The sequence below is a fragment of the Talpa europaea genome, assembly GCF_964194135.1.
Source record: "Talpa europaea genome assembly, chromosome: 9".
NCBI classification, from domain to species: Eukaryota; Metazoa; Chordata; class Mammalia; order Eulipotyphla; family Talpidae; genus Talpa; species Talpa europaea.
Genome location: NC_140076.1, coordinates 28451438 through 28467190, shown reverse-complemented (window position 1 = coordinate 28467190; position 15753 = coordinate 28451438). Strand labels below are relative to the sequence as shown.

Here is a 15753-nt window from a genome sequence, read left to right as displayed (position 1 = left end):
GTAATATCTAGGGCCAAGGGAGGGAATATGCTCCTTTTACCTTTACCTACCTGGGATTCATGACTATAGACAAACTGAGCTGAGAAGATCTGGAGAATGGTGGAAGACAAGTGGAATGAGTCATCTGATCTATGGCCTCATTTTACATGGCCTACAAAGCCTAAAATACTTACAAATGGGAGCTTTACAGAATAAGTTTGCCAACCTGTCAACCCGGCTTCAATTAAGAATTGCTTGACAGGAAGATTCATTTTAGGGTCAAATGTACGAAGTAGCAATTAAGACATCTATTGTATGTTAGGCTAAAACCTTTTCTAAAAGAAATCTAATTAAATATTTTAAAGATAGGTCCATCTCCTTTGCTGATATACATCAAATTTGGATGTCAAATTACAATCATTTTACCCTTCTTTCTTAAAAAGGTGAAGTGAGGAAGATCTACTAAGTCTCTGGGACATGGGAGCATTATCTGCTCTTGGTTATAGTTCTAGAAACAAGGTGAGGGGAGTAGGGGGACTGTGGTTAGGAACATCCATACCTAGCCTCATTGGCAAAGCAAAAGTTCATCCCCAAACCCTCTTCTGACTCCCTGAAGACTAATGGACACCCAGAATGCATGTCACTTTATTCTTTCCAATTGTTTAATGTTAGAGACTATGGCTGTTAAGGGCCCACAGCCCTCTGCCCCATTCAGACTCATCCTCAAGCAACCCGAGTTTACTAGTTCTGGAGGAAAAATTGAGAGCCACTTTGTAACATGGTAAGGGCCAAGAACTCACAGCGAACTACTTCTGTGGGGTGATGGAGGGAGTCACAGATATGGCTACTTACTGAAACAGTAGAGCTAGGAGTGTTGGTTCCATAGCCCGAAGAAGGCAAAGAGGCCAAAGACCAGCGCCGTCCATCAGTCCTATATAAGAGAAGAGTATTAGGCAATTTCTACTGTTCCCCACCTTGAGCCTAGCATCTAATTCCTTTTTCCTTTGTGTGGAGCAGTTGGTTTACTGGCAGGCTCTTCCTTGACTCAAGTCATCACTTCTTGTTCCAGTACGTGCTTTCACATCTCTCCTAAACTGGACCTTTTGTGTTTTCTCTACTGAAAGACAGCTGTCTCTGACTATAAAGGAGTCCACAAGTTTGAATAAGAACTTCTGTTATACAATATTGCAGAGTTTTGTAATAAAAATCTTTGTGTTCCCAAACACATTTATTCAAACAAGCAATGACACATATTTGAAGGGCATTATCACAAGGAGAAAATTGCCTGTGAAATGAAGTTATTTCCTTTTTTGAAGGCTCCAGGTGAAGGGTTCTTTGGTCTTCCCCAGGCCGCCAGGTTGACAACCAAGTAGTAGACCACCATCTGAGGGTGGGTATGAATCAATCAATGGCAAATAATTAAAGGATACCTAGGATCCATTAAGACCTTTGAGGATGTTTGCCTGAGTGACAGTAATCTTATGAAAGAGTGAAGTGGCTTAGCCATGGCTATATATGGGATTTGGGGACAGGCATCCTGCTGTTTTTGAGAGGGTTCACGCTAAAGTTCTCATCATAGAGAACTACAGTTATTTACTTTGCTGTAGAGGAGAAAATATCAAGCAGATATCTGATCTGAAGCTTTTATAAGTGGACAAGTGATTCTTTCTTGGACTGTGGGAAATGCTCTAAATCATTGGGCTTGGGGGTATAGCCTACTCTGGTTGAAGTTGGAGGAAAATTTCTTTGCTGTTACTCACAGAACTTTAGAACATCAGCAATGGGGTATCCTTTAGAAGGTAAGTTCAATACTCTCAATTTTCAGAGAAATCTCAGATATCTGGATTATTTGTTCCAGGTTTCAGAATTTAAGGTATTGGGGAAAGGCAGGAAGAGATACAAGAAAAAAAAAGAACCAATCTTGCTAAGACTTCTTTTGAAGCATTCCTATCCACCCCCAACCCATACCTTCCAGCTGTCCTTACTATATTTGGTAAGGGGGCTGCCCAGGGTTCCATGCCACATGCAAAGAACTCAAACTTCATGCCACCTAGCCATCCAATACATGTAAATATCCCTGCTGGAATCTAGTCTCTGAAGCAAAGAAACATCGAGGATACCTGGATGTGATTTTCTCTTTTCGCTAGGTCAGGACACCACATCTGAAAGCAAGTTAGTTCCAGGAAACCAGAACTCAACAAAATGAGACCAGTCTAACTGAGGGATAGATTTCACAAATCCTTGTCAAACACATTTTTCCACTGGTGGTTTTTGCTCTTTTAGATAAAAATGGAAATCGATTATATGGCAGTTATTTCTCTGAAAGCCAAAATACAGGGGCCACCAGAGTCAGAAAACAGTGCCGCAATAGAATGTCTTAATTTCCTCTACCTCATCATCTCACTGGGCAATTGAATACAGTTGTGGGAATGAGGGTGACTTGTTTCTAGGCTAAGGAGCTTGGAACTATTCAGCAATTCCTGCTTCCAGTCATATGAGCTCTGAGCCTTGGTTCCAGCAGGTAGAGGGGGCTCCCTCAGGGCCTCTTTCCTAGACATGAAAGGCCAAATGTTTATACCCACAGTCAGAAGACTCATCACAATCACTTTTCACCAAGCACAAAATCACAAAACATATCACCTGGCCATGCACAGAAGTTTCCCAGCCCTCTTCCTATTACATTCACGTTTACCTGTCTGCTCTGTGGCCATGGCTGTAGTGAAAAGATGTACATTACAGTGAGAAACAAAGGGAATCAGAAGAATAACTCTGATTCCTGATCTGTTTGTCCCCTGACATTTGGTCCAACTTGGCCAAGGAAAACCTTTTTAAGAATGTGTGGAAGTTTTAAGTAAAATTGTGGGCTTAATGGATCTTTAGCGTTGCATTAAATCTCTTTTTTGTGTGCTATTCCAAACTAATATGATCATAATAAGATTCAAGGCTGACCTCAATAACCTCAGAAACACAATTCCTGAGTACCCTATTTGGCAGGGTTGAAGTTCTCTTTTCTACTGTCCTGTAAAGTGACAGCCCATGGTTCGATGTTCCCAGCACCGATCTATTTGGAGGTCAGTGGTAATAACCAGATTCTAAAGCCCCATAGCTGGTCATAGTCCCTAAAAGAAGGGGATGAAGCAGAGACAAGGGCACCAATGTAACATACTATATTCCCTCTGCCTGGCATGGTCTACACACTTATGTCCACACTCCCAACATGGCTGGCTCCTTCTTATTCTTCAGGTCTTAGCTTAAAAGTCAGTTCTTCAGAGACATGTTACATGAGCACCAGAGTATTTTCACCAGCTGCAGTGTCTTCCTATTCCTTCATGCAGCATCATGTTCTTTCCCTTTGTGGTGCTTAATCACCATTTATAAATATGTCTGTTTGCTTATTTATTATTTTTCTCCACCCTCATTCAATCAACAAGTACTAATAGAGTACTTATAATAGACCAGAAGACACAGTTTCCAGCACACTGAAATATCTGTTAAATGTGCTTTGACTCCAGATGGAGAAGACAGAAACAAGCAAGGAAGAAAATAGCAGGTATTAAAAAGCACAAAACTGGGCCTCCCCGGTGGCGCAGCTGTTGAGCGCTGGGTTGCGAGGCTGCCTGCAGCCTCTGCAGCACCGGTTTGATCCCCGGCTGCTCCCCGGCCACCGGAGGAGGGTCCCACATGGCGCGCGGACCTCTCCTGCCGCCCGCTGCTTCCCTCAGCGGTGTACTTCGGTCCTTCTGCCTCCTCTGCTCCCTGCTCTGGCTCTGGTGAATTCTCTCGCCCTCATGCGCTTCTGACTGTGCCCAGTGCATGTATAAACAAACAAACAAATATATAGATAAAAATAAATCTTTAAAAAAATAAATAAATAAAAAGCACAAAACTGGATGATTTGATAGAGAATGATCAACAGAGTGTATGTTTAGGGAAGGCCTCTCCTAGGAGTTGACATATAAGATGAGATGAAAAAATGAGTTATCTGGGCCTCTCCGATGGCACAGCGGGTTGACTGCAGCACTGTGAAGCTGTCCACAGCCTCTGCAGTGAGGGTTTGATTCTCGGCCAGCCAGGGAGAGACCCACATGGCACAGCAGACCTCTTCTGTCTTGCCCGCTGCTCCCCTCGAGAGTGTTTTCAGTCATCTGCCTGTTCTGCTCCCCACCCTTTCTCTGGTGAATTCTCTCACCCTCCCACAACTCTGTCCTGTACCCCAATTCTTGTATAAATAAATCTTTTAAAAAAAAAAGAAAAAAATGAGTTAACTGATATTAGTGAAGAATATTCCTCATGAAGGGAACCGAAAAATATACAAACTCTACTAATTCTTTAAGTTTCAAGAAAGTAGTATTTTGTAATGTAACCTTCAATTAGTTACATAACATAGGTGAGAGGAATCCACAGGACAAACTCAGATGGTATTTGGTTTACATACGGCAATTGGGTCAGGGGAGCACCCAAGTCTACCATCAAATTTCTCCTAACCTGCCCATGTCCTTTTCAGCTACAAAGAATCTTTGAGAGGAAGAGGGTGGATTACTTTTGGGTTCTCGTTTGATTATCGACTTAACGCTCTTTTCCAGGAATCTGCTCTTTTACTATTATCTCTTTTTAAAAAGTAGTATAAGTATAGATACTGCTCTGGCCTCAAGCTGTATATGTGATTCTCCAGCCATTACAAGTTCCAAAACCTGGAGCCATAACTTTTCTGGAGGCCTGAGATTGACTCTCACCAAGAAAAAATACTATAAATAAAAATAAACATAAAATCAAAGAACATTACCACTATCAAGAAAGTTTTTTTTAAGCGTTCTAAAAAGTAATTCATTTGTGCATGGAGCCTACATAAGTAGTTTGGATTAACTTAACGCAATCAGTTCAACACTTCTTCAGAGGACAGGTAATATCTTGGCAATGGGCTGAGCTGTCAGAATTTTTAAGAGATAAATTTGTATCCTTTCCAAAGAGTTGAAATAGGAGAAGGAGGGGCTTTCCTGGTGGCGCAAGGGGTTGAGTGCAGCGCTGTGAAGCTGTCCGCAGTCTCTACAACATGAGTTCAATCCCCAGCCAGGGAGCTCTCATGGCACAGCAGACCTCTCCTGACTCTCCCGCTGCTCCCCTCAGCAGTGTACTTAGGTCTATCTGTCTGTTCTGTTCCCCGCTCTGTCTCTGGTGGATTCTCTCACCTCCCACACCTCTGGCCTGTTCCCCAGTTCTTGTAATCATAAATAAAAAAAATCTTAAAAAAAAAAGAAAGAAACAGGGGAAGGAATATAAGCATGGTTCTGAAATACACTTCTTTCTAAATTCAAGAGAAAATAAATGAAAACTCATGGTCTCTTTATCTGCCCTCAAGGGCCTCAGCTCAGAGTCAAGGAGCGAGGCCTATAAGGTCTGTTTTAGCTCCTTGGAATTAGCTGATTTAGAGGAGTTAGAATATGGGTTCTCCAGGGAGGAAAGCTCATTTTCTCACTGATCACCCTAGGATAGTTTTCAGTTGACAATATGCTTTGGAACATACCAAGGACTAGTGCTTAGGATTATAAAAATAAATCCACTTGTAATATCTACTTGCCCATTTGAAAGTGCACAAATACCTAGGATATCTAGAAAGCAGAACAAGATGATTATGACCTGGATAAGGAAATCAGGGAAGGGATTTTGATGGAGAGTAGCCCAAGGTCACACACTTGGAAGGGCAGTGCCTTAAACAAGAAGCTGACATTTAACTGCCATTCATATTAGCCACAGAGAAGTTTTTCTTTTTTTTTTTTTTTTTATTTTTTTTTTATAAATTTTATTGTTATATTCCCCATACAATTGCAGCCCCCCATTCTGACCCCAATCCCTCCCCTCCCGCCCCCGCCCCCCTAAAAGTGTCTCACAGAGAAGTTTTTCTATCAGCTTACCTACGGGCAGGAACAAAGGAAAAGTGAGCAGGTGCATTTGGAGAGAAATTTCGTGGGCTGTCCAAAGGACTGTTACCTGTAGATAGGAAAAGGAAAAGAAACCTTTTAAGAGATTTATTTATGAGGAGATCTGAGATGACCTCAGGGAAGAAATTTTCAACTAATAACAGCAATTAGCACATATGATTATTTTTTCAGGGCTATCATCGGTTTGTTTCTCTCTTTGTGAATTTTGGGGAGGTTTTCTCCCCTATTCCCAAGTTTCCTGTAACAACCTATTTTTCTCAGACATCTATTCTAAATTAAGGAGCAATTTGCCATTTTCCTGCCCTCCTATAAATACCCCAGGCTCCAATTTGACTACCCAACTTTCCAAAATCTTGAGGAACTCATTTTATGCAGATGGCACAGCCAAATGTGCAAACATTTCTCAATGGGCAAAAGTACTCCTGGTTCTAAAAGTCTCTTGCACATCTTTCTCTGCACACTGCATCCAGAAACACATGCACTTAAGGGAAACAATTCTCATGTGGAGACTTAGGACAGCAATGTTCCTAAACAGCAAGACCCCTAAATCTGCAAAGAATGCCCTGGCATTTTCTTGGAAATTCATTTCCATGTGCCATGAAACTGCCCAATTGTTTCCCTTATCTCTAAACAACAAGAATAGGACTTAATGTCTTTCTGTATTGATCCCTGAAACAATGCACCACCCACCATCCTACATAGCATCTTTGTATCAATTATATAAAGGTACTGTCTTTGGGTGAACTATTGTGGAAGTGGTATTTTCAGCTTCTACTCATCTCCTTGACTACATGAAATGCACCACTTTATACAGTAGAGCTGCTCACAACCTAGAACTGATGCTGTGTTTTCCATGCTCTGTGGCTAGGGCTACCTCCTATGATCTCTTCCCACCTTCTGACTAACATAGTCCACCAGGATATGAGAAAAGTGGTCTGGGGTAGTTTCCTTAGCCAGGGCTTAAAAGGATAAGGCCTCCTCAAAATTATCAAGGTCTTAAAAAAAAACCTCCATTCTTTTTAGATAGTACCACCTCAAAGATTAATAAGTACCTTCAGTTAGTTTGATCCTTAACATGTAAAACTAGATGTCCTTTGTTGGTTCCCAAAATAACCCAGCAAAAGTCTCAAAGAAATCCCTAGACATGGGGATTCCTACAAACAATAACTGGCCTTCCAAAGAAAAGGTGTGAGTTATAGAATAAACACAAAGAATCTTCCAGGTGCTCACAGTAACACCAAGGATACACAGACTACACATCAAATTTTTCATTGGAGCTATATCTTTAAATTATAGAAAGAAAAACAAACCCTGCCAATCTAGAATTCTACACCGAGTTGCTGCACACAAAAATTTGGCGGCAGCTATCTTTGGTTCTCAGGAATAAACTCCTAAATCCTTGGAATTTCCCAAGTGACAGGAGTTTGCTTGTTATTCATAGTGGGGCCTGACAATTTATGAGAATGTGATGATGCAAGATAGGGACTGACTACACCAGAAAGACCAACCAAGTTATTAGAGGGTGGGGCTTTAAGCCAGCTGATATCAGCTGGACCTACAAGGAATCACGTAGCCAATGAGTCAACCAATCATGCTCAGATAATCCCAATAAACACTCTGAAAACCAAAATTACTAACTTTCTTGGTTAGTGATATTCTGCTTTCTGTTACACATCAACGTGCCAGGAAGGTAATCCATCTAAATTTAGTGTGGAGAAGAAGATACTGGCGGCTTCACACATAGGACCCTTCCAGACATCACTCTATGAGGCTCTTTTTTGGGAAGCTAGTTTTGACTTGTATCCATTTTGCTATAATAAAACTGTACTTGTAAGTATAGTGCTTTCCTGAGTTCTATGAGTCATTCTAGCAAATTACTAAACCTGAGGAGATAGGCAGAACCTCTGAATTTACATGCAGTTGGTGAGAATTATGGGTGACATGGGAATCCCCACACTGGCAGCTGGTGTATAAAGTGATGAAAGTTTTGTAAAGACTCTGCCCATAAAGACTCTGCAAAATTTGGCCTAATTCATGCATGAACTTGATAAAAAGAGTCCTTCTTTCGCCACACCCTCTTCAGCACTTGCTGTTAGGAGTATCTTCCATGAGAGTCATTCTCATTGTGGTTATTTGACTTGCATCTTCCTTATTAAAATGACAAACATTTCCCAATGCATCTATTGGGCCTTTGGTTATACTCTTTCATGAACTGTCTGTTCATATTTGCTTCCCTTTTTATTAATTGGATTTTATTGTTGAGTAAGTTTTATGTATATCTTGGGTATTCAGCACTTGTTGATTGTATAACGTGTGAACATTTTCTCCCATTCAGTAAGATGTCTTTTTTGATCTACATATATTTTCTTTTCCTGTATAAAAGCTATTTAAGTTGAGGTAATCCCATTTGTTTATTTTTGCTTTCCCTTGCCCCAGATGTCCAAAAATATCTTTACCATTGATGTTATGAAACTTATCAGCAATGTTTTCTTCTATATTTCACTGTAGCAGGTTTAGTGTATCTAATTCTTTAATCCACTTGGAATGTATTTTTGTACATGGAGTTAGAGTGATCCAACTTTGTTTTTTTACATATGACCATTGAGTTATTCTGGTATCATTTGTTTAAAAAATGCTCCTTCTATGTTCATGAATTAAGCATTTATATATATATATATATATATATATGTAAACATATTTCTGGGCTTTCAATTCTGTTTCACTGATTCACATGTCTATTTTAATCACAATACCATATTGTTTTAATTACTGTTGTTTAAAAGTATAGTTTAGGGGCCTCCCCTGGTGGCGCAGGCCATTGAGCGCAGCGCTGTGAAGCTGTCTACAGCCTCTGCAGAGCCGGTTCGATCCCGGCTGGCTGGCGAGGGTCCCACATGGTGCAGCAGTCTCACCCGCTGCTCCCCTCAGCAGTGTATTTCGTCAGTCTGCCTGTTCTGTTCCCCGCTCTGTCTCTGGTGCACCCTCTCACCCTCCCGCGCATCTGGCCTGTACCCTGGGGTTCTTGTATAAAATAAATAAATCTAAAAAAAAGAAAAATAAATAAAAAATAAAAATAAAAATAAAAGTCAGGTAATGTGATGCCTTCATTTCCCTCTTGTTTTCTCAGGATTGCCTTAGTAACAGAGCCCAGATGGGCTCACTGGCAAATTAAACCAAACATTTAAGGAAGAAATTATACCCATACTCCACAATCTCTTTCAGGAGAAAGACAAAGGGTGTCATCCTATGAGGCCATCATCATTCTAATACCAAAACCAGGCAAAGACACTAAAAGAATACTATATACCAAAGTCTTTAATGAACCTAAATGTAAAAATCCTGGACAAAATATAAGCAAATAAAATTCAACAACATGTAAAAGGAATTATACACCATAACCAAGATTTATCCCCGGTATGCAAGGCTGATTCAACACCTGAATAGCAAGCACCATAATCCCATCATGTCAACAAGTTTTAAAAAAGCATGTTCAAATGATCTTATCAATAGGTGCAAAAACACATCTGACAAAATCTAAAGTCCATTAATAATAAAACTCTCAGCATATTTGGGGCAATTTCTCAACTTGATAAAGAACACCCATAAAAAACCTAAAGTTAACATCATAGTTGATGAAAAACACAGTTTTCCCCACTAAGATCAGGAAAATGGTAAGGCCTTCCCTTCTTACCACTGCTTTTTCAATATCATACTGGAAAGTCCTAGTTAATGCAATAAAATAAAACATCTAAGACAGGGAATAAAAGGTATACAAATTGAGAAGAAATAAAACTGTCTTTGTTTATAGATGATATGATGAATGTAGAAAATCTAAAAGAATCAATAACAGAAAACTCTTGGAATAAGCAACAATAGCAGAGTTGCAGGATATAAGGTTTATGTACAAAGTTCAGTGCTTTACTATATATCAACAATGATCAGGTGGAATTTGAAATTAAAAACACTGCCATTTACATTATGAAAAGCTTAGGTATAAATCTAACAAAATATGTGTAAGATCAGCGTGAGAAAAACTATAAAACTGTGAGGAAAGATATCAAAGAGGAACTAGAACAATGGAGACATAGTCAATGTTCATGAATATAACACTCAATATTGTCAAGATGACAGTTCTTCAATTTTAATCCCATTCAAAATCCTAGCAAATTGTTTTGTAGATATTAAACTGATTCTAAAGTTTATATGGAGAGAAAAAAGACCCAGAAAATCCAACTCAACATTGAAGGAGAACAATCCAACTTTAAGACTTACTATATAAAGCTACTGCAATCTAGACAGTGTGGTATCAGAGAAAGAATAGACAAATAGGTTAATGGAACAGAACAGAGCCTGAAATAGACCCACATAAATACAGTCATCTGATCTTTGACAAGTTAGTAGACAATACAACAAAAAAAGACAATGTCCAACAAGTAGTATTAGAATAATTTAACAACCATACACCCAAAAAATGAAATCTAGATGGACCTTACACCCTTCACAAAAATTAACTAGATATGGGTCATAAACCTAAATACATATATAAAACTTCTACAAGATAACATAGGAGAATTCTTTTTTTAACAGAGGAGAATTTTTGATGAACTTAGGTAAAGCAATGACTTTTTAGATAGGACCTCAAGGGCTTGATCAACTAATAACTTTTGCTATGTAAAAGACAATGTCAAGAGAATGAGAAAACAAATTACTGACTAGGAGAAAATATTTATAAGCGATATCTGATAAAGGGATGTTATCCGAAATATAAAAGAACATGTGAAATTCAACAATAAGAAACAAACAATATGACTAAAAGGTTGTTTTAAAAGACCTAAATAATCACCTAGTCAAAGAAAGTAATATGGATGGCAAATAAGCATATGAAAATATGTTCAACATCATGTTATTAGGGATAGGCAAATTGAAACACTGAGATACTACTATACACCTAATACAATGGCCAAATTCCAAAACACTGACAATACCAAAAGCTACTGAGAAAGAAGAACAGCAGGAACTAATACATTGCTGGAGGGAATGCAAAATGCTTAAGAAGACTAGCAGTTTCTTACAAAATTAAATATCTCTTACCATATGGTCCAGCAATCATGCTCCTTGGTATTTACACAAATGAGCTGAAAACTTATGTCCACACAAAAATCCACACATGAAGGTTTATGTATCTTTATTCATAATTGCCATAACCAAGAGCCTTTAGCCCATGAGTGGATAAACAAACTGATACATCTAGACAATGGAATATTATTCAGCTGTCTAAAACTGAACTAAAAAGAAATGAGTTATCAAGCCATGAAAAGTCCTGCATACTACTAAGTTTAAGAAGCCTCTCTGAAAAGACTACATATTGCATGATTCCAACGATATGACATTCTGGAAAAGGTAAAACTATAGAGAGTGAAAAGATAAGTGGTTGCAGGGGTTGTGGGGAGAGAGCGATGAACAGGTGGAATAGAGAGTATTAGAGGTAGAATAGAGTATTTTTAGAGCAATGAATCTATTTTGCATGAGACTACAAATGCAGAAACCTTTGTAGGAGTGTATGTATACAAATATACTTAGTACTGTACTAGGTCTAAGTATTTAACATTAGTATTACTAAGTATTAAGTAATGGCGAATACATGTTATACTTTATCAAAATATCAAAGTGAGAATTTTGCTTTAAAAGTCAGATATGTCTTCAATTCCCTTGTCACCCTGTGCCCTTCATGGTGTCCTCTAATGTGAACATTATTGCTGTTTTCTTGCTGCTTGGAAAAGCGCCATGTACGTATGGATCTGAGCCAAGGATCTGACGGTCTGAGCCAAGTCAAGGCTTTGTCCTTTGTCCTTTCTCAAGGACAAAGGTCAATTTCAGAATCACCAGACTCTCAGGGCCCTCAAACAACTACTACACATGCACCCTCATGTTCTCCCTCCAAAGACGGTAAGCTTTGAACCAGGAGACAAAACCCAGGTGAATGGAACAGTCTAATTTGGCTTGATGCCAAAATGTTATGCTATTTTGGTACTCTTTTATCACTCAACAACGGCCAAGGTCCATGGCTAACCAAACCCAGACATCAAGCTCTAAAAAGCTTCTGGCTTCTATTGGTTTCAAGCCTGCTCCATTTCCACTACCTTTGGGTTTGAAACTTCCATATAAATGGTGTTGCAATGAACAGTATAGCAGCGCAGCAACCCTGTTTCAGTAAACCTAAATTCCCTCCTATGGTTGTCCCGTGATGCAAAAAGCATCTAAGCCAAAATAAGAGGCTAACTCGAGTGAGGTCTTCTATGTCATAATTTTTATATATTCCTCGCTCAGAGTCAAGTAAGTCAGTCCTTATATTGTTGAAGGAATCCATATTCCAGATGGAGCTAAGTCTGAATACATGAGATAATTTGCTTCAGTTCCAATATATGAAATCATTATCAATGTGAAGCAACTACTCCTCTCATTTTTGTCAACTCCTGTTCAAATAGAGGGAAAATTAGCAGAAGTCCCAGTGAGACAGAAATCCACCGCTGTAAGCCCTGATCCTTGGACATGGTAGGACAAAGTATTAATGAAAACCTTATCACATGGCCCAAAATAACTGGTGCATGCTTTCTATGGGAAACCATGTTCTTGAACTCTATATGCTAAGTATAGTAAAGTAACAAAATAATGTATTGAACTACACAAAGTGAGAGGTGGGAGAGAAAACAGGCATCTGTGGCTATTTTTTTCATTCTACCTTTCTTAACTTTCAAGCACTCACCTGCATGACCATGGAGTGGTGAGTGAGGCCGTGGCAGTGTAGGTGATGTGCTAGAGGTCACAATCAAGCTCTTGCGGTTACTTGTCCGACAACTGTAATGAAAACATAATGTCAGTTATAACAGGAGCACACCATGGGTCCAGAGAACCTGAATAGCTACTTATGAACAAAACAGTGACACCATTCCACAGGCTGAGAAGTATACTTTTTTTTTTTTTTAAGATTTATTTATTTATGCATACAAGAACTGGGGTACAGGCCAAAGGTGTGTGGGGTAAGAGGATTCACCAGAGACAGAGTGGGGAACAGAATAGGTAGACTGACTGAAATACACTGCTGAAGGGAGCAGCGGGCGAGACAGGAGAGGTCTGCTACACCATGTGGGTAGCTCCCTGGCCGTCTGGGATTGAACTCTTTCTGCAGAGCCTGTGGATAGCAATAGCTTCATAGTGCTTACCCCCCTGCGCCACCAGGGAGGCCCCAGTATACCTCTTTTCTTTTTTTTTTTTTTTCAGGTTTTTTTTTTAAAGACTTATTTATTTATACAAGGGCTGGGGTACAGGTCAGAGGCACAGGAGGGTGAGATAATTCACCAGAGACAGAGATGGGAGCAGAACAGGCAGAAGGACCGAAATACATTGCCGAGGGGAGCAGCGGGTGAATCAGGAGAGGTCTGCCGCAACATGTGGGAATCTCCCCGGCCCACTGGGAATCGAACAAGCGCTGCAGAGGCTGCGGACAGCTTCACAGCACTGCGCACAACCCGCTGTGCCACCAGGGAGGCCCCCCAGTATACCTTTTTAAATTGAACTGACCAATTCAGTTAGGGTACCTAATGAAGACAACCATCACAAATTTGATTTAGAAAGCAAAAAATGCAAACCAAAAATATTCTCACCTCATAAAACTCGTTTTTGCCAAAACATGAAATTTATTTTTAAATATCTAATAAACGTACTATTCTCATTTCACCATAAATTTAAGAACAGGCCTGCATTACTTCTAAGACGTAAACTTTCCATTCTATGGGACTTTTTCTTTTCTTTTTTTTTATTTTATTTTATTTATTTATTTATTTATACAAGCACTGGGTATAGTCAGAAGCGCGGGTGGGTGAGTGAATTCACTAGAGCCAGAGCGGGGAGCAGAGCAGGCAGAAGGACCGAAGCACACTGCTGAGGGGAGCAGCGGGCGGCAGGAGAGGTCTGCGCGCCATGTGGGACCCTCCCTCAGGTGGCCGGGGAGCAGCCGGGGATCAAACCGGCGCTGCAGAGGCTGCAGGCAGCTTCACAGCCCAGCGCTCAACCGCTGCGCCACCAGGGGAGGCCCAACTATGGGACTTTTTCTTGTAGAAAACTAAATCATGATGAGAAGTCATTTTATTCGACAACTTCTACTCAAGTCTATGTCAATTTATTTGAATATCAGTCTATCTTATAATTTATAAGGTTACTTCAATGTTTTTAAAAAGGCACCAAAACAAAAAAGTCAGTCCTTTTTTAAAAGGCATTAGGGAAGCTTGTGATTTATGTTAATCCAAACCAACATTCACTGAGCACCTACTATGCTCCAGATACTGTTCTAGGTGTTAGGGATACATGCTAGGAAACAGGAGATAGTCTCTATTCTCAAACTAAACAGTGCTTTGAAGAAGAGAAACAGAAACATAGACAGAGACAAAATATTCAAGAAATAGCAAAGAATTAGAGAAGGTGGTAGGAGGGGAAACGGTATGCAAAGAAGTAGGTTATAGAAGCTACGGGGTTAGGTCACAGCCAGACTGTAGGGTTGGTATAGTGCTGCAAAGAACTATTATGAATGTGATGAGAAACCACTGGAAGAATTGAGGTTAAACTCAAGAACAACATTATGATCAGAAATATTCCACCTTGGGCCTCCCTGGTGGCGCAGGCGGTTGAGTGCAGCCCTGTGAAGCTGTCCACAGCTGATGCAACGCGATTCAATCCCAGCCAGCCAGGGAGCAACCCACATGGCAGTGTATTTCAGTCAGTCTGCCTGTTCTGTTCCCCGCTCTGTTGCTGATGAATCCTCTTACCCTCCCACACATTTGGCCTGTACCCCAGTTCTTGTATGCATGAATAATCTTGGAGAAAAAAAAAAACTCCACCTTTCCTAACAAATCACCAGACTAATCATATCTCACACACCCTTCAATTTCTCAATCACCAACAAATATCCATGTCTCCCATTCTTGAATTTGTCTCCTCTACAACTTGATCCTCAAAAAACAAAAAAACAAAAAAACAAACAAAAAAAAACACCCAAAAAACTCCCTATCTCCTCAATTCCATTCCTTTCCTGAGCATCCACTTTCAGTTCCAGCTCTAATTGAAACCTTACCACTCCCCACCCAAACCACAGTTGTGGTGAAACCCCAAACTGTTAAACCCAGCTTTCCATGTATTGTTCAGCTGCAGTTGGGCAGTTGGACAGTTGAATGTGACTGAAGAAAAAACTAAAATCATGCTGACTGGTATCGCTTGATATTTATAATGCTAAATATCAAGTGGATCCTGTGAACCATACTATGTTCACCTAGGCAGTATGTTCTCTCTCTCTCTCCCTGCCCAAGACACCTGATACCCATCTGGTCCCCAAACTTCTAACACTACACAAAATTCCCCCAATCTCACTCTTCTCTGCTGACTCTGGTTTTCACTCAAATAGGAGCAAAAATTAGCACTACATATTCATGTTACAAAAATGTACTAGCTAGCTCTTTGTTCCTGGCCACAGGAGCAAAATGACGAAAGGGACGTCATCGTTCGGAAAGCGTCACAGTAAGACGCACACCTTGTGCTGCCGCTGTGGCTCTAAGGCCTACCACCTTCAGAAGTCGACCTGCAGCAAGTGTGGCTACCCTGCCAAACAGAAGAGAAAGTATAACTGGAGTGCCAAGGCTAAAAGATGAAATACCACCGGGACTGGTCAAATGAGGCACCTAAAAATTGTATATCGCAAATACAGGCATGGATTCCACAAAGGAACAACACCTAAACCCAAGAGGGCCGCTGTTGCAGCATGCAGTTCATCTTAAGGATTTCAGCAGTCATG

General features: G+C 40.2%; 1 protein-coding gene and 1 pseudogene across 6 annotated transcripts in view; one reads left to right on the top strand and one right to left on the bottom strand.

Moving 5' to 3' along the window:
• Positions 1-15753, bottom strand: part of MAST2 (microtubule associated serine/threonine kinase 2) — a 139323-nt gene that overhangs the window by 25539 nt on the left and 98031 nt on the right. For 3 of the 5 annotated variants that reach the window (XM_084244121.1, XM_084244120.1, XM_084244122.1), the window contains 4 exons: positions 12679-12770; positions 5889-5964; positions 2672-2692; positions 832-910 (listed from right to left, as the gene is read on the bottom strand). In XM_084244121.1, the coding sequence (XP_084100247.1) occupies positions 832-910; positions 2672-2692; positions 5889-5964; positions 12679-12770 (268 nt within the window). The remainder of the gene's footprint in view (positions 1-831; positions 911-2671; positions 2693-5888; positions 5965-12678; positions 12771-15753) is intronic. The other 2 variants (XM_084244123.1, XM_084244124.1) reach the window with 1 other exon arrangement.
• LOC311177884 (large ribosomal subunit protein eL37-like) lies at positions 15443-15736 on the top strand (annotated as a pseudogene). Its single transcript has one exon. The product of its transcript is annotated as a large ribosomal subunit protein eL37-like (transcript).